At 42.7% G+C, this 21,838-nt stretch overlaps 1 protein-coding gene across 1 annotated transcript; it reads left to right on the top strand.

Annotated features, from left to right (window-relative positions):
* The first annotated feature begins 886 nt into the window (after positions 1 to 886).
* On the top strand, positions 887 to 20,371 carry LOC306978908 (heparan sulfate glucosamine 3-O-sulfotransferase 6). Its single transcript, XM_079577623.1, has 2 exons — positions 887 to 1,693; positions 19,456 to 20,371. The coding sequence occupies exons 1-2, from the start codon at positions 1,248 to 1,250 to the stop codon at positions 20,072 to 20,074; spliced, it is 1,065 nt and encodes a 354-aa protein (XP_079433749.1). The 5' UTR covers positions 887 to 1,247; the 3' UTR covers positions 20,075 to 20,371.
* The last annotated feature ends 1,467 nt before the right edge of the window (positions 20,372 to 21,838 follow it).

Here is a 21,838-nt window from a genome sequence, read left to right as displayed (position 1 = left end):
CCTGTTGGCATTGCTGTAATGAGGAAAAAAAATAAGCAACTTAGTGGTGGTCTGTAATCCCCCAAGTGTTCACACATAGGAAGTCATAAAACATTCTGCGGGCACCTGTCGGTCCTGCGGCACAGAAAGTGTATAAAGGTTAAAGTGTGTCTCCATGGGGGGCGGGTCTATCAGACAGCAGGTGGCTTCAGGACAACAAACTGTCTGAGCCAGTCTGGACTGTAGATAACCACAGTCTGATCAATGTCTGATATGCACAGCACAGAGGAAGTAGTCGACTGGAGAGAGAGAGAGTAATTATGGTGCATTACATTCTGGGAGCAATCAAATATTTATATAATCTCCCCATTATGGGTTATAAGGAAATGATTAATCAAATACAGCATTTAGTGAGAATGCTCTTCCTGCTTGACCTATTTGGCCTTGGGGAGCCAACAGAACAGGAGAGATTTTATTGTCGTTGAGGGTTTAGCCAATTGAAGCGTGGAATTTCTGGAAAACAATCGACAACAACAAAAACAAAACAAAACAGGGGCTAATTAGTGAATAGATCTAAGTCTTAAACAGAAATGTAACTGGGCAAGATAAACAGCCTAAATAAACCCTAAAGAGAAAGCTTTTTCTGCCCCATAGGTTTAATGTTTGTTGCCATTAGCATTAATTGCAGTTAAAATAAAGTAGGCTTTAATGGCCTCATAAAACAGACAAGATTTTAAAACACATTACCCATGAAAGTATAAACATCTTGTGTCGCAATTTGAGCATTTAAATCTTTTACAATGAGATAAATTGGTAGGTTAAAAAATGCCCAGAGGAAAGAGCTTGTTCATTGCCAATCTGGACTTTGGATGCGCCTGTTAATTATTTTCGGCCGGTGTTTTCAGTGTCACGCGGGGTTATAGGATGGAGGGGGCGTGTCGTGCGCTTGGCACACGGGGCGTGTATTTGTCTGGGAGTAGAGCGGCGGGGGCAGCAGAGTAGACGGGCCGTATAGCCTCTTCTATGGAGCGCGCAGACTGGAGAGGAGCGCGCACTGACATCCCAGATCCATCCTTTCTCATTTTTTAAACGGCAACCCTCGCGCTCGACTGAGGGGGAGATGGGGAGGCTCGAGACGCGCGCTTGCTCGCCACCTGTCTTATTAAGGACTGGATAAACTGTGAACTTTCGCGGGAGTTCGGGTTTTTTTGTGTGTGTGGTTATGGCACGTTTCCTGCGCGGTGTCTTTACGCCGAGGATCGCCGCTCATGGGATGTAGCGCGCGGGCATGTGCGCTCAACTTGGGACACCTGAAGGCGCAGTCCAAGCTGTCCGTCTTCTTTACCATGATCCTCGTCTTCACGTACCTCTTCTACTGCCTCAACGGATTCTGCGACTCCCTGCCCAGACCTGTGTACGACCACCGCCAGGGAAATCATCTCCAGAACAAGCTGCAGGATGGACACGGCGGTGCCCACAACGCGTCCTCGCTCCTCAGAGGGAGAGCACCGGACACTGGCACTCAAGCGAATAACATATCTATAGCTAATAGTTTCGGGACTAAAAAGTTCCCCCAAGCGATCATCATCGGGGTGAAGAAAGGAGGCACGCGGGCGTTGCTGGAGTTCTTGCGCATCCATCCCGACGTGAGAGCGGTGGGAGCGGAGCCGCACTTCTTCGATCGTTTCTACGACAGGGGGCTCGAGTGGTACAGGTAAGAGAGAAGCAGAGACACCAATTGATATTGTTTTTTTGGTTGTTTTTTTTGGTGATGGAAAAGTGAAATAAACCGGAGACGCTTCCTGGTTTAAAAGCTGTAAGAATAGACCGGGGCGGCGAAGGTGGCAAGTTCATGTCACAGGTCACGACTCCAAAAGTAGAAGTTGGGACTCTGGCGTGACAGTTGCAGGATTCTCGCGGCTGTTCTATGTTTAACTACTGACCTGTTTGTCCTTTTATTTGGCCTGTTTATGTTTGGTGGTTTTTGGTGTCTGCTTGGGGCTGTAACGGCACTTTTACGCACGATATTGACAGGCGCTTTTTCATTCTTCCCTGTTCTTCTCATGAACGAATCTTGTAAATACATCGTGTAAATACAAGAAAAGGGTCTAATTGTTTAGTAGAGGGGGGGTTAGAGCACTGACCCGGCTGAAAATGATTTTAGTAAAAAGTTGTGAGCCAAATAAAAAGGCTATTCTTTGCGCGTAAAAGTCTGGTTTATGTTTTATCTGGCACAATCCAACGCACAAAACAAAAGAGAAAGTAATATTGTTGTTATGTTGTGCGCACCATGAAATGAAGTATTTTTTTCCTCATGATAAAATAAATAAAACACAAAGCCTTTGCCAATAAAAAAAAAAAAATACTTTGTACAAAACGTAATAGGCTACTACTTGTGCTTCCCACCCAGGAGTGATTAAAAGAAAATAAAGACGTCACCCATAGCTCACAAAGTGCATGTTTACTTCAAAATCGTGACAGTTCAGACAGACATTAGTCGAGGCATGCCCCGTGTCATATTTGCGCTCACATTTTTCCCCCTGGAGGCATTTCCTTCCGTCCTATACTCTATGAATACACCCGTATGTGCTGCTGTCACTGTATTATGCATTTGCTGACCAATCATAGGTCACACGGGGCATTGACACAGCGGGGGCCGACGGTGTTTGTGCTTTGTGTACACTTTTGTGGTGCCCTTTGAGCTTATGAAGTGATTACAAAATGACATGGTTTTGGAGCTCGGCACCTGTGGACGCCTGAAGCTTTTTCTGAATAGAATAGCAAATGAATACCCAATAATGCTGAAATTAGTTGGCATTTTGTATTTTCTGCATTATTACTTTTTTATAGAATGTACTCTAATAAAGAATGTGCTTCTCTTTCCGAGAGGTTTGTGGACAAATAGCTCAGTCATAACAACTGTCACTAGCAAAACATGACAGAGCACCCTGACCTTGCAGTAGCAAACTTCTTTATCTCGTCGGAAGAGAAAGGGGAAAAAAACATCCTGCTTTACCATGGGAGGGAACAACAACTTGCAGGGGCTCTGAACTTGATAAATATGAGAAAATAAAAAGCAGGAATCTAGTTTCAGAATACGACAAAAGCGGATATTCTCCTGGTATGGCACTTGAGCATACAGTATATATACAGTATATTCTGTCACTGTGGGATTGAAACATACTAAAAAAAAAATACAACTTCAAATACATCACTTGTTTTGACATTATTAAAGCGGAACGTGCGGTATATTCTCAGAATTACCATTGTGCATACTTGCCTGTTGTAAAGTCAAAAACATCATGTCATCTCAAGCATGTTTTTTTCATCTGCATGCAAGTACTCGTAAAAAGGGGAACCTTTATTTATCGGCCACACTCTCAGAATGGCAGTGGAAACATAAACTACTCTTATGGCAGTGGGCTTGACATTAACATGGACTGTTGTATGTTCACTGGATGCTTTGCCAAGTCTTATTCAAATGTTAGTGGTATTTACATTTTTACTAACATAGAACTTTATACATTTTTTTTTAACATTTTATATGAATTTACACACAAACTGATTGATTGATCAAGTACATCACTCTTTACCAGAGGTTCCCAACCTTCTTCGCCCTGCCCTTGACTCTTTCATTTCTACTCAAAGTATCTCGAGGGGTGCCACCAATTATTTAGAAAATGACCAACTAAATTTAGATTCATTAGTATTTTGTAGTGTGTTGAGCTCAAAATATGGCTGAAACACACTTAAATGTAATCTTTTGAGAGGAAATTACCACAAAAATGTACTTTTCTTTTAAAATCAAACTGAAATGCAATTTTGTTTCACCTTTTTGATCGGAAATAATTCCAAGGACCCCCTGCCAAACACCCCCTGGGATCCCCTGGTCAGGAAACACTGCTCTATACCAGGGGTCTCTCTCTAATGACAAGATATTAACCAAACATTGTCACAAATTCCTGCCTAAAACACTCACAAGTATGGAAATAACTGTATTTTTAAGAATAACAAAAAGCTCAGTTGTTGGCAGTAGCACAAATGAGCACTGGTGGAGAATACCTGTCGCCACTAAAGACAGCATTTGTCAAAACTGTAAAAATGCACATTGTTCCCAAACCCGCAGTTGCAGAGTGGCTGTGATCCCTCGCCCTGCCGCGCCTCCCTCTTCATTATCCCTCCGGACCAATAAGACGGGGCGCTGATGGCTTCCAGGGGAGGCAGTGTATTCAGTCCCCTGCCAATAAATCGCTGTTTATTGAGCTGACACGCCGCCTCCCTAAGTGTCTCCGCGTTAGGTCCCTTGGGTGCTCCAGTCACCGGCAGGTTGATCACAGCGGGAGGATGGGGACGTCGGCGTGATGGGTGGGGTCCAAGACGACTGCGCCTTATTACATGGGGATCACTGCACTCTGGGGCCTGCGTGACGAGATAATGGCAACAATTCTGAAGATCCAATGCAGTCCTTAATTTAGGCTTTTTAACCCCTTAACTCCCACCTGAACCGAGCACATTGTCTCCAGTTTGGCTTTACCCCAGTCCAAAAGCTTCTGGAAAAAAGCTGTGAAAATAGCAACAAAACTAAGACGAAAACAATGATGGAAATGTGACAAAAAAGTGAGAAAACATTGGCAAAAAAGTGATGAAAAATTGATGAAAAAGTGGCAAAAATGTCACAAAAATGTCACAAGAAATTGACAAAAAATTGACGAAAAAATGACAAAAATGTGACAAAAATGTGACAAAAAATGACCAAAAAAATGACAAATGTGACAAAATGTGACAAAAATGTGACAAAAAAAATGGAAAAAATGTGACACAAATTTGACACAAATTTGACAAAAATGTGACAAAAAAATGACCAAAAAAATGTGACAAAAATGTGACAAAAAATGACCAAAAAAATGACAAATGTGACAAAATGTGACCATTTTTTTTTACAAAAATGTGATAAAAATTTGACAAAAAATGACAAAAATTTGACCATAAAAATGACAAAAAAATGACAAAAAAATATAAAAATGTGATTAAAAAAAATGACAAAAAATATATAAAAATGTGATTTAAAAAAATGACAAAAAAGTTACAAAAATGAGTTTAATACCTAACAAACAAATGATGGAAAAAAAATCTCGGTTCAGGCGGGAGTTAAGAGGTACTTTACACGCCGTCCCCTTAGTATTTCTCGCAGAATTAAAGAGTATAGTTGCAGCCTATATGTGTAGAAAATGGAAATAAAGAGCTGAGATGTTAACGTGGGTCTTCACCTACAAACACAGTGGAGAGTGAAACCATTTGGAACAAGATAAAAGTTAATCTGGTCTGTTCTCGTGAAGGGCTGGTTTATGTCAAAATGTTGGGATAGGTCATAAAGTATTGGAAAAGAAAGATCAGTTGTTTTTGTATTGATTGGTTTGGTGGTGAGAATTAAGTTCAAAGTTCTATGTTATGTCTGTTTTGGAGACAACTAGTGGTTTTCTAAATATGGGTCACACCATTTTGGGACTTTCCTCTTTCCGGGCAGAACGTTTCTTTGTCTCTGAACGAGCTGATTGGCACAGGTGATAGCGCTGCTGTTGTTTGGTAAACTTTTTTAAGGATGAAGGTTTGTTATTCACATCAGTGTTTTGCAACCTGTGGGCAGGGGCTTTTTTTGGGTCATGGGGAGCTTTATTTGGGTCACCAGTCAACCCACACAGGCTCTGCGGAAATAAGTCGCACAGATGGAACAGTCGACAAATAAGTAACGAAAAGACAGTCAGTGCACCCACCTGACAACAAAGGGGTCCCAGGTTTCTCTATGTGTCTGTGAAAGTTTCATCCAAAACATACAATGCCTCTCAATCCAGGACTCCCCTGTAAAAGAAAAAAAAAACATAACAAAACTGAATCGCAGTGGAACTTTCCCGTTCAAATTAAAGCAAAGACAGTTTGATTGGAAAAAAGTTTTCATTGCTTTGAGTGTGCAGTCATTTTATTTTTCCCTTTTAAAAAAGTCTATCAGGATAATCTCTGTATTCCCTGGACATTATTCATTCAAGTGTTCCATGATCTAAGAGCCGACAACCCTTTGAGCATTACAACGTTCCTTTTGCCACTCTCTCTATCATCTCACGCAGGGGCCATTCTTCGCATTTCTCCTCCGCTGAACATATTATGAGCTGTGTGTTTTGGTTAGGCCCTAATCTGCCGACAGGTCATGTCAACACACTCTGTATTGGAGCGGTGTAATGACAGGTCAGGCATTAGCCGGGGACAGCTAAGGGACCTCGGGACGGCCTGCCAGGGATTAGGCCCTCCGCCGGTTGCAGTTAAACAAGGCTTTCTGAAGCATATTATAGCGTCCGCACCCCATCGCCTCATAGCAGTTTTCACGATGATGCCACGGCAGCCTCCGGAGCGGGGCGGGAAGTTTACTGGGCCCGGGGGGGGGGGCGGCGTACCTCACCGACCTAAGGAAAAGCAGCAACACTCACAGGGACACTTGTTTTATATGAGGAAGAAACGCTACCATAAGGGACTGTTTATGACTTTCATTTCATGTTTACATGGGCATCAGCTTATGAGGCGAATACTGACGTCAGAATGTGTAGTTTAACAGCTCGAAAGGTAAAGAACAGGCCACCGTTTTTCCAGACTGAGATATGTTCTTACCTGAGACGAGTTGATGCGTACCTGTCTGGTCTTTACGCGTGCACTCAGTCACACACAAAGAATAAAGATGTTGTTAGCATTTAGCCTCTCCTCCTCTTCTCTATGGAAGACACCAAGCTCTGCCACATTTTCCCTATTTAAATACGGTCACGTGAGTAGTTACATGATCCAAGTATAAACACGCAAAATTAAACATGTCTATTTTCTAAGTGGATAAAAAGGGGAACTATATTGTAAGGCGTAATAACACCTTAGGAGCACTTTGACGTCCGCGCAGTGATATCTTCACTCCTAAAGAATTCTGAAGATATTACGGCGCGGATGTTTAATTTTGTGTAATGAGACTTGGATCGTGTAACTACTCACGTAACCGTATTTAAATATGGAAAACGTGGAAGAGCTAAAGAGAGGCTAAATGCTAACAACATCTTTGGCCTTTTTGCGTAAAGACCAGACAGGTACGCATCAACTCGTCTAAGCTCAGGTAAGAACATATCTCAGTATGGGAAAAACGGTGGCCTGTTCCTTTAAGGCCCTATACCTGACATTGTCGTTTACACATAATGAAAGAGAGAGTTGAAGTCCAAGCTAAATTAATTTCTAACTTTCCAACCGCATTTATAACTTTAATGTTCTACACTGAGATTAGTTTTACGAACACGCTTCACTGCTTTCACGGAGCAACACTGTCACAACAACTAGCTGATATTCACAATCGATCGAAAGGATTTACAGATGCACAGCACACATCTAGTATTGCACCCAACAAATGATCTGCATTTACAATATACTGAAGGACTAAACAAACTAGAAATCAGGCATAGGGCTGTTTTTGATATGATTGCATGTTGTGCTTTGGTTCTTGGATACCTGTTTTTTCTTTTCAAACTGTGACTTTTTTTAGTTTTGGACCAAACATGTTTCTAGCTCTACCAATCCCAAAATCAATGAATTATATGCACGTTTCACGCCCGTGTGCAGCTCTGAGCGGTGGCGAAGTGAAGCAGATTGCACTCATTTAGATTCTCCATTGCATTCAATAAAATGTAGGGAGACAATACAAGATCTGTTTTTTTGTTGTAAAAACATTCTCTGAGGTGGCAAAAATACATTTACTCTACCACAACAAGAAGTCAGGTACCCCAGCTTTAAGTTATCCAATCCCCGTGATCACTGTGCTTTGTGTTTTGATAGAAGTTTAGTTTTTCTTTAAAGAAGAACTAAATAACTTGTTGGGTTTTTTTTTTTCATCTCCCCCTGGCTAACTGCGGGCTAGCACCACTTAAACAGTACTTACAGCCAAGTTTGAGTGAAAAAAATGATCTCCATTGTGTAATTGGATGTACAATATCCCTCTATCCCTTTGTCTTTTCTGTCAGCGTAGTATTTACTCTCATGGACGATTAATGAGTAAAAAACTTTACCATGCTACGACACTTGCAGTGACGCTTAGGCTCTTGGCCAGGAGCATGAGTTACTTAGTACTGCTTTAACCAGTACAAGCACATGCCACATACCAGGATTAATAATAAGTAAACGTTCATTTTATTCCACATCATGTATTGTATCCAGTGCCTAGAGTCCATTAGTGGCATTACACTAAAAGTCCAGACTTTGACAGTTGGCCGTTAGTAATTACAAAGCGCACACCACTCCACTGGGCACTAATAACGTGGAATAATGTGTTCAGTATTGACCTCTCACTTCTCATGAGGTTCAGATTCTGGTTTCCTCACGTATATCCAGCGTTATTAGTGTAATTACATCTTAAGTGTTCAGCGGTACGTATAATTTTAAACACAAACCAGAGCAGTCCCATGTGTGTGGCCAATAGCAGCATCTGAAACGCATCACTTTCGCTTATTCCTTTTTTTTTTTTTTTTTTTTTTTTTGACAGACCTCTTTATTCCAAAGCTCTTGTGTCTTTGACTGCCTTGGAGCGAGTACCCGGCCCTTGTCTTTCTGCTGGAAACCGACTTAAACACATGGACATCCTTAAAGGAAGCATTTGGCAAATTGTCGCAGGAGAAATGCTTACATGTGGAAAAGTCTTGGCCCCGGCACCCACTGGAAGCCCTGGTGCGGTTTTGGTGGTGGGGAGCGAGGCTTTCGACAGCCGAGGTGGCCAGTGCGTGTGAGCCCCGGCGTGGCCGCGTTCCCACCGCCTCGGCTCGTGACACCTATAAATTACCTGCGCGAATAAAAGTCATTTTACAATATCGATCATTTAAAATAGGCTCTCTCCATTGATCGCGGGGCCCCTATGTTTTATCACGCTGTTGCGGTGGAAATTAACTAACTTGTGAATATTCAATCTTGTTGACAAGGCGCTGTTATTCCTTCCCGCCGCTGACATTTATGCCCCGCGCTGTGAGGGGCGGCTGGTGTGGATTTATTGGCTTGTTCTGGTCACTCAAACGGCGTAAAGGGGAAGGCTCGCTCTCGTTACAGCGGCACCTCTTTGCTGATTTTTGTATCGACTTGCATTTCTCTCAATGTCCCTCACCTGCTCACTGGTTTATGAGCAGCTTTGACTTCCTGCAAGACGTCAAAGCAATTACTGGAGACTCCTGGGTTCGGATTGGTTCTGAATTCTTGCAAAAAGGCACAGGGGAGTTTTGGTGTTTGTGAAGTGTGTGACGGATAATGTTGAATCAGCCTTTAAAGCCGCACTAAGTAACATTTCGCCCAATAGATAGAGTAAAAGAAGAAGTATTCATTTCATTACAGGTGCCTTTCTTAGTGAGAAAGATCTAAAAACAAAAGAAGAAGTTCGTCTTTGCTGTAAGCTTGTCTTTCCAGGACATTTCCAGGATGTTGCTGCTTTGAGTTGACACTGTAGCCAAACTTAAGGCTTATTTACAGTAGGTCCTCTTTGAAATTCTTTATGTATGACACGAGGAGCACGTTTGTTATTTTGCAGGCATCTCTGTTCGGTGATCCAAACTGAAATGTTCCACAGTGTGCCTTTAATTAAACAAGTACAAGTCAGAAAAAATAAAATAAAATAAAAAACATAGGAAAATGTGAAGCAAATGTAACTTGATACTGTATGTAGCATAGTTAACCCCCGCCTAAACGGAGCACGCTTTCTCCAGGTCAGCTTTATCCAAATGTAAAAGCTCCTCGACTGGAGCGCAGTAGGCCAGAGTGATGCCTCATTTGTAGCTTTTTCATCACGTTTTTGACGCCTGTTTAGCCGCATTTTTGTAACGTGTTTGTCGCTTTTTTGTTGCTTTTTCCTGTTTCCTGTCCCGCTTTATTTAGCTTTTTTTGCCTGCGTTTTCATCCTCATTTACGTCACGTTTTTGTCTGTATTTTGACTATTTATTCCAAGAAGCCTTTCGATTCGGGTAAAGTCGAACTGGAGATAATGTGCTCGGTTGAGACGGGGGTTGAGAGGTTGAGATTGCACAGCTGCACTCATCGATGATGGTGGCAAAGCGGGTCACATGACAGTATGCTTAACCACTGAGCCACCGCCATTTCAATAGTTAAAGAGGGGGTATTATGCTTTTTTCAATCACATAGCACCAGTCTATATCACACTACAATGATGACCAAACCTTCTGTTGGTCTGTAAATGCAGTAAATTAGAATAACTGCCTTGTATAAAATTGCTCTCAAAATGGCTGTAGTGAATGTCTTGAAATAGGCCCCTGTCTCTTTAAGAACCTCTGACCCTTTCCGACACGCCCCCTCCACACGCTGTCTGTGGCATCAGTGGGGAGGGGGTTCTGCTGAGGAGCAGTGGTTGGTTACTCGGCTGGTGACGAAAGCTCGGAGGCGTCTCCAGGAGGTGGGGGCGTTCCTAGGAAGACTCAGGCAAACCTATCCCTAAAATGGCCGCCATCAGAGTTTTTACAGATTACTCAAAAATACGTGAACGTGCCAAGGCAACACTTCAGGCATGTTTTTAATGAGGGAATGACATAATAACATGATGTAAAGCTTGAAAAAGTCGATTTTGCATAACACCCCCCCTTTAAAGATTCACATATAACCATAATGAAGCAAAAAGAATGGTGTGGATGTGTAAAACCGTGGTGGAAGAAACTAAAACCAGTCACTCACGGAATGCTACAAATCACTCGCTCGGCACAGTCCCATTAAACATGAAAAGAAAAGGTGTTTGTCACGATCCGTTACCTATGTAAATGAATCTGCATCGCCACAGGGCTATAATCAAACATGACTTGACGAATTGACGCGTAATAGCTATGGATTGTAACTCTGGGGGGGTGGGGGTAGTGGGGGGGCACCGTGTTCCAGGTTGGTCATCGACGTTTTGACAGCTCCGACCTTTCTCCCCCCCCTACCCCCCCAACGCCATGTGCAGAGTTTGGCATTCAGTCTCAAATAATGGATTCAGGATAGCAGAAGGAAAAAAAAAAAATACTAGTAGGCAGAAAAAAACGGCACAAAAAGCCACTAAAGAGCGAGTGACAAAATGAGGCAAAAAAAAGTGATGGAAATGCGGCAAAAAAAAGCAACAATGTAACACAGAGACCTGAGCACTGGACTAATATAATTCAATATTCCTGCAACATCTAAAAAAAGACAGGCAATTTTAGCAACACTGTCTTGCAACACTTTTTGGTGGACTCAAAATTACACTCATCCAAAGACTGCGCTTAAACTAAATTACCGTTTGCTTTCAAAATGAACATTAGGGAGAAAATAGTGGAGGGCACCAGACGTTGCTTTCAATTACACGGCAGCGAGAGTTGATGTCAAAACAAAAGTCCGCCCGGGTTTGAATTCCGCCTCGACTGTCGGCGATGCAGATCCAAAAAAACAAAAAGGGGCGAGAGGCAGAAATGGCCGCCGCGAACTCATCAGCATCATCCCGAACATGACACGTTTCATTTTTGAGGGAGGCAGGGAGGCGCAGGGTGCGAGAGGGAGCTTTCAGAGGGATCAGCCTGAGTGATGGGCCGCCAACTCTAATGGAGCAAAAACTAATCCGCTTTCAATTTCCTTCTCCACGCAGTTCATGATCAGCCTTTGTTCTCCTGGAAGTCCTGGTCAGCTTTAACGGCATCTGTGAAAGATAGCAAAGGGAGGAAATGGGGGAAAATGTTATAAAACTGTGGTGAAAAGGAATCATATTAAACCTCCTCTATGTGTGGCGTACTTTATGGCTTGATGTACAGGAATACTGAACACATTCATATATATATTCCTTACATATTTTAATAGAAAGTCTGATGAATGGTTGACAGGGTGAAAGAAAGGCGGGCGAAGATAACAAAGCCACTGTTTATCTTTAATGGTTCTTGTCTCAGCACAAGTTGTTTCATCTGCCACATTGTGCTTTTCCGTTTTTGATTATGCAAAGGCCACAGTTTGCATTCTGGTTTGTGCAAATACATAGTTCTTGTATTTGCATGCACCGAGCAAACCTATTGTTGAGTTTGCACAGACGGTGTGAGATGCTCTTTTATCACATGGCACACAGTAAAGGAGGGGAAAGAGTAATATCCGGCTAAAGGATTCGAACCCACGACACTGGGAACAGTGATCCGTGTACAAGACCACACGGGTTCTCAACTGGTGGGAGGGGGGACCATGTTAGACGGGTCGCAGGGCCTTCGCCGAACTCTATTATCGATATGTTTTGATCATTTTAGTGAGGATTATTCATGATCAGAGGTTAAATAAACTGAACTCCGCAAAGAATCACCGCGTTTTTTATTTTATATTTTATTTTAACAAAATAAAATAATAAGAAAGACCAAATCAATTTCACTACATACTAATGATTCCCAAAGTAAATTTACATACATTTCCCATACATAGACTGAAAAACAAAAGAAACAAAAGAAAAAAAAACACACACATACAATTTATCTGAAACTTTTTAAACAAAACAGTTATAAAGGCCTTTCAAGTAGTCTCAAGTCTTAGACATTTCTTTACATTTACAAAACATAATTGATGAGCGCGTCGTCTCCATATCTTCAGTCCAGACTGATAACCTTCCTCGGGTGTTTGGTTTTGACAAAGGGTCTTGTCCAGGCCACACCCAGTGCACTCGAGCGGCCGTCTGTTTAGAAAGACAATTATTGACCCCGGTGTCCATCTCTGGGTAATGTCTGTCCAAGCAGAGGGCGGTGGTGGGGGTAGGGGGGTGAGTGAACCTCTCCTCACCCTGAGAAACCTGTGTCTTTGCTTGTTTAAAAACGATCAAATTCTGGTGTTTTGACGTCCACGGATTGCCTAATTGTCAGCGGTGTCTGGACTTATTTTGATAGGAAAGTAGATAAATCAGACGCGCGACCCTGAGGGGACAAGCAAAACATTAAACATTGTGAGAGTGACAGGAAAATTGTCCAACCAGTGAGTCAGCTTTGAGTCGTCTGATAGCGAACACAATGCGGCACTGCTTCAACGTCTTGCCTGTGCCAGTGCTGAACTTCCTTTTCCAGATTAAAACAGTGCAACAATGAGCTGAGAAACCGCAAGGAGTGGCGAGGCTCAAAATGCTCGGAAGTGGCTGGTTGTCCATACTGTATGGAGCGTTCTCATTGGCTGAGACTTGGGGAGTTGGCAGCCGAAGCCCAAGTCCAAAGTGAGACGGATGAATCGTCTGCGGTGTGTTCAAGTGCATTCACTCAGAAAAGCCCCTGTTTAATTAGTGGCTGTCACCTGTTTGAAATCATAAGAAAAGCCGAGCTAATCGGTACAGTATGGACGAGTGGGGAAATGACAGATTTAATGTTTAACAGGTTACTCGAGTGGGCCACACAAACGCACATGCTGCATGTGCTCAGAGGTGCTGTTGGCTACTACAGGATGTTACAAGCGATCTAATCTAATGCTAGTTAATATGGTTAAACTTTCTTTGATGTTACTTGGTGTTTACCAGACTATTGGCAATTTACCATGGGTTTCGCCTCTGGCATCAGTAAAGGAGCCTATCTTTCATACAAAGTGGGGCTTGTGGTACAAACAATAATTTGAGATAATAAAGTTATAATTATACAAAAAGCCTTTAACACTAAGAGCCTTGCCATATGCTGAGCACATTTCTCTGGGGTTAGCCGTAGATGAAGTGTTGTCATGTAGATGGTTCATGTTTTAACATGATCTAAATATGTAATTTTGGTCTGAGTGTGGCAGGATGAAATAAACAACAAAAGACTAAGCCCATCTGCTGATGAAGGCCACAAACTGTGGTAAAGCTTTTGGAAAATACAAGTCAGCCCAATTTTATGGTTGACCTGTTTCCATTTTGCTCATTAAATCATACTCAACACTAAACATGTAGTTTAGTTATATCATAAAAGATCTATTTTGTGTTTTAAATAAACACTTTGAACGTAGTAAAACATAATCCCAGGACATTCCCACCCAAACACCCATTACTTGGTAAGTTCTTGATGACATCACAATCTGAGGACACAGGAAGTGTCCGTCTGAGATCTGTCTGCACCTCCACCCTCTGTCTGTCTGTCCCGTGTGCAGGAGATCGAGTGAGGCAGGGCGGGGCCCCTGAGGCCCCTAACAGCCACAGATAAAGCCACACAAGTAGGCCACTGTGGTCTCAGCAGGAACACAAGTGCAGATTTTCCCATTTGATAAGTGGGCAGGGCAGCAGGCTCTCCTCTCCACATATGGCTCATACAGAGTGGACTACTGTTACTGGCTTTATTTATGCCATTACAGATGGCTGCGCTATCAGACTTCCTCTCTTCATTAAGGCTTCCGTCCTCTGTCGGCACTGACAAAGCTTTATCTCACTCGCACAGGAGTAACTGCTGAGACTTGATTAGACTAATATATTTAGTCTTTTATAAATTCTTGTTGCTGAACACATGTTCAGGAATGTGTGAAGTGCCTGCTCCGTCATGTGTGGCTCTCACATTAACTCAATAACACTGTGAGACAGGGATGGTCCTCTGTCATTAGACCTGCTTCTCTGGGGAAACTCTGACTGACCACTTCTCACTCACTCGCTCTGAGCCTCCGCGATGTCTTTATTAACTGTTACGCCTCTGCTTTTTCCCTGCACTAGACACATTCTTCTGCTCTTTCCTACCGACCTACCCCAGTGATGCAAGCCTCCTCCGTCAAAAAAAAGCCTCACCACCGAGGAGCACAGCCAGAAAGCACCCTTCAGAGAGAGCTTTATACAGCACACATCAAGCAAAGGGAGAAAATTGCAATTGATCTTTACAAGAAATGCTGCAGAAATATCAAATTTAAGAAGGCCACGCTCACAGGTTATGCATCATTCATCATTCTCCCAGCAAAAAAACACATTACGTCCACTGTGATAGATCAAATTTGATTCCAATCTTTTATCATTAGGGTTAACATTTTAATTTGGCAGTACGTCTGGAACCTTGAATAACTGGAATAATAACGAACTATCCAAAAAGGAAACAGTTGACAACAGACCAAATATCGTGTTGAAATTTCACCCGGCACTGGTCCACTCTTGAGTCGCCTCTGACTTCTAATCATCCCTCTGTAGCGTCTGGCCCTGTATTTGCAGACAGTAATGACAAACCTCTCCTTCCACTTTGCACCGAGAGCCTTTGAACACTTTAAACCTACAGTGCTGTATATACGTCTTCATCCTCGCTTCTTTTGTGGCCGTGGACGTCAATGCGCGGACTTGTCCAGCGTACTCATAACAATTGTGCTTTTTGAAGGATGCTGAGTAGGCCAAGCGCGGGTTTTGAAGTCGAGAGGGAGCGCGATGGGGAGTGAGCCAGAAAAGTGGAAGGACGGAGAGTAGGTAAGATGAGGAATAAAAAGGCCGAAAGAAAACAGAAGAGAAACGCACTGGAGACGACAAGTTGTATTACACGATATGCTGGATCTCTGATGGTCCCCGTGCCTCTCAATCACTACCATCTGCCTCTGACCTTCAGGGTGCAGAAGTCCCATTTCCGTGAGCTCTGGGGTGCTCGGGATTAAGCCGGTCTGGGGTCTGGACGACAGCCAAAGAGGGGACTCTGTAAAGGATCTCATATTTGGGAGAGAGAGAGAGAGAGCGTGAACGTACTCTATGCTCAGAAGCAGAAGGAAGCGCCCGAACTCCACAGCGCTTCCCTCGTCTCGGCCCGCATGGCTCGCACACACACAGGCGCTGGCACTCGGAGGGATCATTGCTCCCAGATGTGAGGCCATCCTGCGCAAAAGGCATGTTCCGATAGTTGTCCTTAAAGTGGAAAGCTGAGAAGAGAACAGAGAGCGTGTAATCGGAGAAAACTGATATTGCCCAGTGTGTTACAGTTTAGTGCACGGCCATATTTTCGGCTTGTAATTGCAGGAAGTGTTTGATGAGGAATACTCTCATTACTTCTACAACCATTAGCAAAAACAATTTGTTCAAATGATAATATTTACACAGAAAAACACATTATACAGGCAACAGAGAATCCTGCAAGTTCCGCTATGCTAGCATTATCAATGCAAAGCTAGCAGGAAAAAAACAAAAGAAAAGTCTCATGTAAGGCCCATTTATAGTATTTAAAGCTCACAGGCAAAAAAATAATATCTTATAACATAATTTTACTTAGGCTACTTTACCACTTCGACACAATAGGCTACGTTAAATGAAATTACAAGAAAAAAGCTAAAGCAGTTTGATTGTTTTCATCAAGCTGTCAGGACTTAAACTTTGCTAAAATTGAATAAATTAAAAGAAATCCTTACAAAACAGATCTTCTGGACATTTTTAAGTGACCGCGTGTTTTTGGCTGTGTCTAGCTTTCCACATAGCTAACTAATCAAATGTCCGTCATAGGATTAGTAGCCTGTCCCAGCACTTGGAGCCATAACAGTAGCCTATTAGCGCTTAGCCCCCTTTTTACCAGACCCTAATAAACCCTCGGCCACCCACTCGGAGCGCCGCTTAGCGTGTAGTTTTCATGGCCCCGACACATGTAGACTATGAGCAGATAAATGCACATCTGTTAGCATTCCTGCGCCAGATGCTAACGGTAAAGGTGTGATGAAAACAAACACCAGGTCGCTAGGTTGTTCCTTCTGGAAGCAGAACAAGCTGTCTTCATCATAAAACAGATTGACTTTATTTTTCAGTTTTTTTTGCTACATATTACTTGCTTTTGAGGCAAAAAGCAAACGTTCTTTATGGTTGTTGACCATTTTTCTTTATCTTTTGTTCAACATTTTCGCAGTCCATGAATAATATATCTGTTTTTCAATATAAAATAATAATAGCATTTGGTTTGATAGTAGTGAACTGAGTTTTTCCCAGATTGTTCTCTTTATATTTTTTTTAAATATTGACCTTTTGTTAGTCTATGGACAATGACAGAGATGGCAACAGGACAGGGCTGACTGAGTTGAAGACGTATCATCTCTTTCTTCACAGTCTTTTTCTCGTTCTCAAGTCAAACTGGGTAAACATAAACTCAATCTAAAGGCCTATTTAAACTTTGGTTCCTCCTGACAGGACAAGCAAGGTGGTGAAACGTCGTCATCTCAATCAACTATATTTGAAAATCTGTTCTACTGTGGAAAAGGCCCTGCTGACTCTGAGCAGAGTTTTCTAGCAGGCCTATAACATTTGACCCCAAACTCTATATTCTTTCTATTTTTACTTTGTTTTCTTGAGTCAATGAAAAACATTTGCAACATTTAAATATTGTTGATGCGGGCTAAAGTTAGACATCACCGTTGCTTTAGAGAATATAGCGTGCAGTCGCCATTTTAGATGGTCTTCTTAGCCGCTGTTTTGCCTCAGGGCTCTGGAGTCATCCAGGGAAACGTCATTGCAAATGGAGCAGGCTTCACCAACAGCAATATTAATGGGCCATAATGTACTGCCGCCAAAAATATGCAGATTAAAGGATGTAACTTTTGATTCTTTCTCCCTTGGAAATACTCAATTGCCAAAATCTGAGCTGCGTGGGTTGTTCAAGAGTCAAATGTAGGAAAAATCCAGGTACGAAAAAAAAACAACCAATTAGGCATTAAACGATCCGTCTTCAAGAACCATTGTAGTTTCTTTCTTGGGTCAAAACGCAAACTTCAAATAGACTTTTTTTTTTGGGACATGAAACTTTATTGCCACTCACGTCATGTTTGCGGCCACACATTTCTGACTCTTGGCTTCGGAGCAATCGCTCGTAACTCATTCACTGACCTCAACTGCTCATTGTAACGTATCCCAAAGCTAATACTAGCCATAGAGGCGGTATTGTTTTTCCGAACTTTCTCTCTCCCGGAGGGTTTAAGCTGTAATTCTTTCAATTTTGTTTTGTCCCTACCCTGTAATATGACTGAGAGGTTTCTTATGAATACCAGGAGTTATGTTAGCCTCGCAGCTCGGTGCCAGGGGACGGGACGGACTATGAGAGGACTGTGTATGTTGGATCACACAGGGAGATGTAGTCGGCTCCACACAAAGCTCCCAACTCTGCAAGCCCTGCACTTAGGGACCAACCACGAAGATTCAACTATGTCCTTATAACCTTCCTCAATACTTTCAGCAAAAATCAGCCTCTTATTTTAATCTAGAGTCTGTTTCTTTCTCTCTTTTTTCCTTTTTTTTGGTTACGTTACGGGAGCATTTGATATGAATAATCGGCACAAGACAAATTGGTTTCCCTTTCCTACTCGTTTTACCACATTTCATATACAATCCGCTTTTGGCAGCGCACAAGAACTCCCCGTTCAAAACCCCACGCTTTGATCAGAGTGTGTTGAACTTTTTCAGGAGGTACTATGTCTATGCTGCGTCTGAGTCATCTAAGTAGGGGTAAAGATCGGGCGGAAGACAGCAGCCTAGTCCTTAAAGTGTAGAGAAATTACTGATGGTAATAACACACAGATGGCCAAAGGCAACAAGTGGGATTGTGAGCAACACAGGCCTCGTACTCCTGCTGCTTTGGCATTTGTATTAAGACTTGGGAAACCAAATATTCTGATATGAATTATCGATTATATTTTTAGGATCTGCTAAGTGCATGTGACAGGCTTTCATGTATTTTTGTGTGGGAGAAGTCGCTTTTTTTGCATGGGAGAATTTCATAAAACTGTCAAACTTGAGAAAACCAGGCACATCTTTGCTTTGCATAAACGTTTTCGGTGAAATTTTTGTTACGTCTGTCATACGCACTATAAATCAATATGCAGAATTGTAAATGTGGATAACGATCAAACTGAAATTGAGATTTAATAAGCCCTTCTTTTTTGTTTTGCAAACAAACACATTTTTAGTTTTTGCGCATTCAAGAAACAATATCCACCCAAAAAATATAAATGTGGTTTGACATTACTGCACTGAGATTGCTTTTGACAACTCAAAACGGAAAACAAAAACGTTGACCAAAAATGCATGTGGCGACAGTAACTTTTCCAAGCCCGCATTAGCTCTAGCACGGAGGTATGACAGTAATGTGGCTGAGGTTTGGGTCCGGTGGGACTCTTTTGGGCATTGTGCAGAGAAGAGGGGAGGAAGAGCTCGTTCCTTTATGAGCGTTTTCGGTGGAGGTAGTGGATGAGAGGAAATGACTTCTCTGAGGTTAATATAGAAGTGTGGTTTTCCGACAGTAGCTGCTGTGAGACTCTCTGCAGTCGCCCAATCATTGCCAGCAGCCAACGTCTTGTTTATCTCTCGGTAATCACAGATCTAGTCCGCTAATTACAAAGCTAAAACAAAGCGCTCCAGGCAGAGAGGAGCCGTTAAAAGGATTGGTATCAAATTATAAGAAATCAAGAGAGTTTTGGGTATGAAGTATTGTCACATTCACAGCATCATCTATTTAATGAAGTAAGATGAGTGAATATGATCTGAATCTGATTTATTTGACCAATTCCTTTCCCTGTCTCCTTCAGAAGCCTGATGCCTCGGACGCTGGAGGGCCAGATCACCATGGAGAAGACGCCCAGCTACTTCATCACCAAAGAAGCCCCCCGTCGCGTCTTCTCCATGGACCGCAGCACCAAGCTCATCGTGGTGGTCCGGGACCCTGTGACGCGCGCCGTGTCCGACTACACCCAGACCCTCACCAAATCCCCGGGCCTGCCGTCTTTCCAGAACCTGGCCTTCCGCAACTCCACCACGGGCCTCATCGACACGTCGTGGAGCGCGGTGCGGATCGGGATCTACGCCAAGCACCTCGAGAACTGGCTCCGCTACTTTCCGATGTCCAGGTTCCTGTTTGTGAGCGGGGAGCGGCTGGTGACGGATCCGGCGGGGGAAATGGGGCGCGTGCAGGACTTTCTGGGACTCAAGCGCGTGGTGACGGACAAGCACTTCTACTTCAACCAGACCAAAGGGTTCCCCTGCCTGAAGAAGCCGGAGGGGAGCAGCCGGCCGCGGTGCCTGGGGAAGTCCAAGGGCAGGCCCCACCCCCAGATCCCGACGGACGTGCTGCTGCGACTGAGGGAGTTCTACAGGCCCTTCAATCTCAAGTTCTACCAAATGACGGGTCAGGACTTTGGCTGGGGCTGAAATTGACTGTGATGTTCTTTGAAAACCAAAAAGTGGGAAGAGTACCAAAGCCTTTCAGAACACAGGGCAGTTTTGTGATTTAAGTAGTTTTGTGTGGAAGCTACGAATCGAGGCATCCAAACAGTGAACATTTTCTGTGTCAAAAATACCAACCTCTTCCACGCACTACTACTCAAAACATGAACTTCTCCCTTGATGGTCTGCCAACCGGGGTTTCTGTTTGTTTACAACATTCATGAATGGACACAATCTGTGAAAGGTCATACAAAGAAACACTTTAACAAGGGATACCAAAGTTCAAGCTAAAATAAAAAGTACACCAAGGCAGCAACAATATGCACCACATTACAAAAAGCAAAGAATGTTTTTTTTTTCCTTTTTGATGCACAGTAGATTGTGTCGGAGAATCCGGTTTTCATTTTGGTTTTGTTTCTACGAGGCGCAGCGCAAAAAAGTATGACATCAGGTTCACATTGTTCTGTAATTTGCTGTTTTTATAATGTTAGAATCGTGTGTTTTCAGACCACTTTCAGATCATTGCCTTCTTACCGCCAACAGCCGACTGTAAATGCATTTGTATATTTCCAAAAGTTTAATTTATAAGAAAAGACACGCTATTGTTCAGACATTTTTGTACATGACTCTTGAGATTCTAAGTAAAAAAGAATTGTTATTGTTAAATGCGTGTCTTGTGTTGATTCTAGCTCTGCATGAGATTTTCACTCGACCATCCATTTTGTATGAAAAGACAAATGTTTTAGATTATATGCAGGGGAGCTATAATTGTCTGTTCAAGGGGAGCTGCGGGAGACTCAATTTAAATATAATTTCATTAGTCATTATTTTGGCGGGCAAAAGTGCAGTTCATTGAGATGGATTAAAAGCATGTAATGCATGAATGAAATTAATAAAAGAAAAGGAAAACAAATATAGCAATAACTCATCAGTGGATAGAGATATTCATTTGTTTAACAAGCAAAACAAAAGTAACAAGCGGGAACAATAGCAGCATTTGTTTAACATTCCTTGCAAGAAGGGCCAGTGGAGGTCTGTGTTCTCTGAATGCTCGCCCTGATTTGACATGTAAAAGAGCTCAAATCTATCATAATTGCTAACATAGGTATTGCATTGTTGTTGGATAACGACTTCAAACGTCGTAATGTGGATGTTTCATGCATAATTGACGCTTAAATAATTCTTTTGGGCACCTCAGCATAGTTTTTCAAATTTTAAATGATGCTTTTGCAGGAAGAAGTGGGAATAACAAGATATGATGACGCTTTGGGCCTGATCTTAGGAGCGCACTTTAATATCTTGCCACTCCAGACTTAGCGTATTTCAGTGGGAAGTTCTGTGCTTGGGGTGGAGAAACACCCATGGCCAAGGGTGGTGTATGTACAAGATTTCCTCCAACCAGACTCTACAACCAAGCGAGTGCCGACTGTAGCTCTTTCTCTCTTTCGAGACATGAACATTGTTTAGCTCATGATGGGTTAATAAAGTTTTTAGTTTGACCTGTGGGAATCTGTAATGCTTAAAGCAGTACTATGCAACGTGTTTACCTTAATAAATCCTCTCCGTAGTCCCTGTGGGGGTAATATAAGTGTTTAAGGGATGATTGGAGGGTCTTTCATCTCCCCCTGGTGTCTCTGGCCAGAAAACCATGTTTGCAACTTGACTGTCATTGGACCGGAGCCACCAATACACACAAATAGAATCACGAAGAAGAAGCTAACATGCTAACGGGCAAAGCTAACTGCGGGC

The sequence above is a fragment of the Gobius niger genome, assembly GCF_951799975.1.
Source record: "Gobius niger genome assembly, chromosome: 19".
In the NCBI taxonomy this organism is placed as follows: Eukaryota; Metazoa; Chordata; class Actinopteri; order Gobiiformes; family Gobiidae; genus Gobius; species Gobius niger.
Note: the sequence above shows the minus strand (reverse complement) of the source record. Positions and strands in the feature narration are given on the sequence as shown.

Bases quoted from the DNA above. Each gene is read 5' to 3' on its own strand.
- LOC306978908 (XM_079577623.1), top strand. From the start codon at position 1,248: ATGGGATGTAGCGCGCGGGCATGTGCGCTCAACTTGGGACACCTGAAG. The intron at 1,694-19,455 runs GTAAGAGAGAAG...TGTCTCCTTCAG, and splicing joins AGGGGGCTCGAGTGGTACAG to AAGCCTGATGCCTCGGACGC.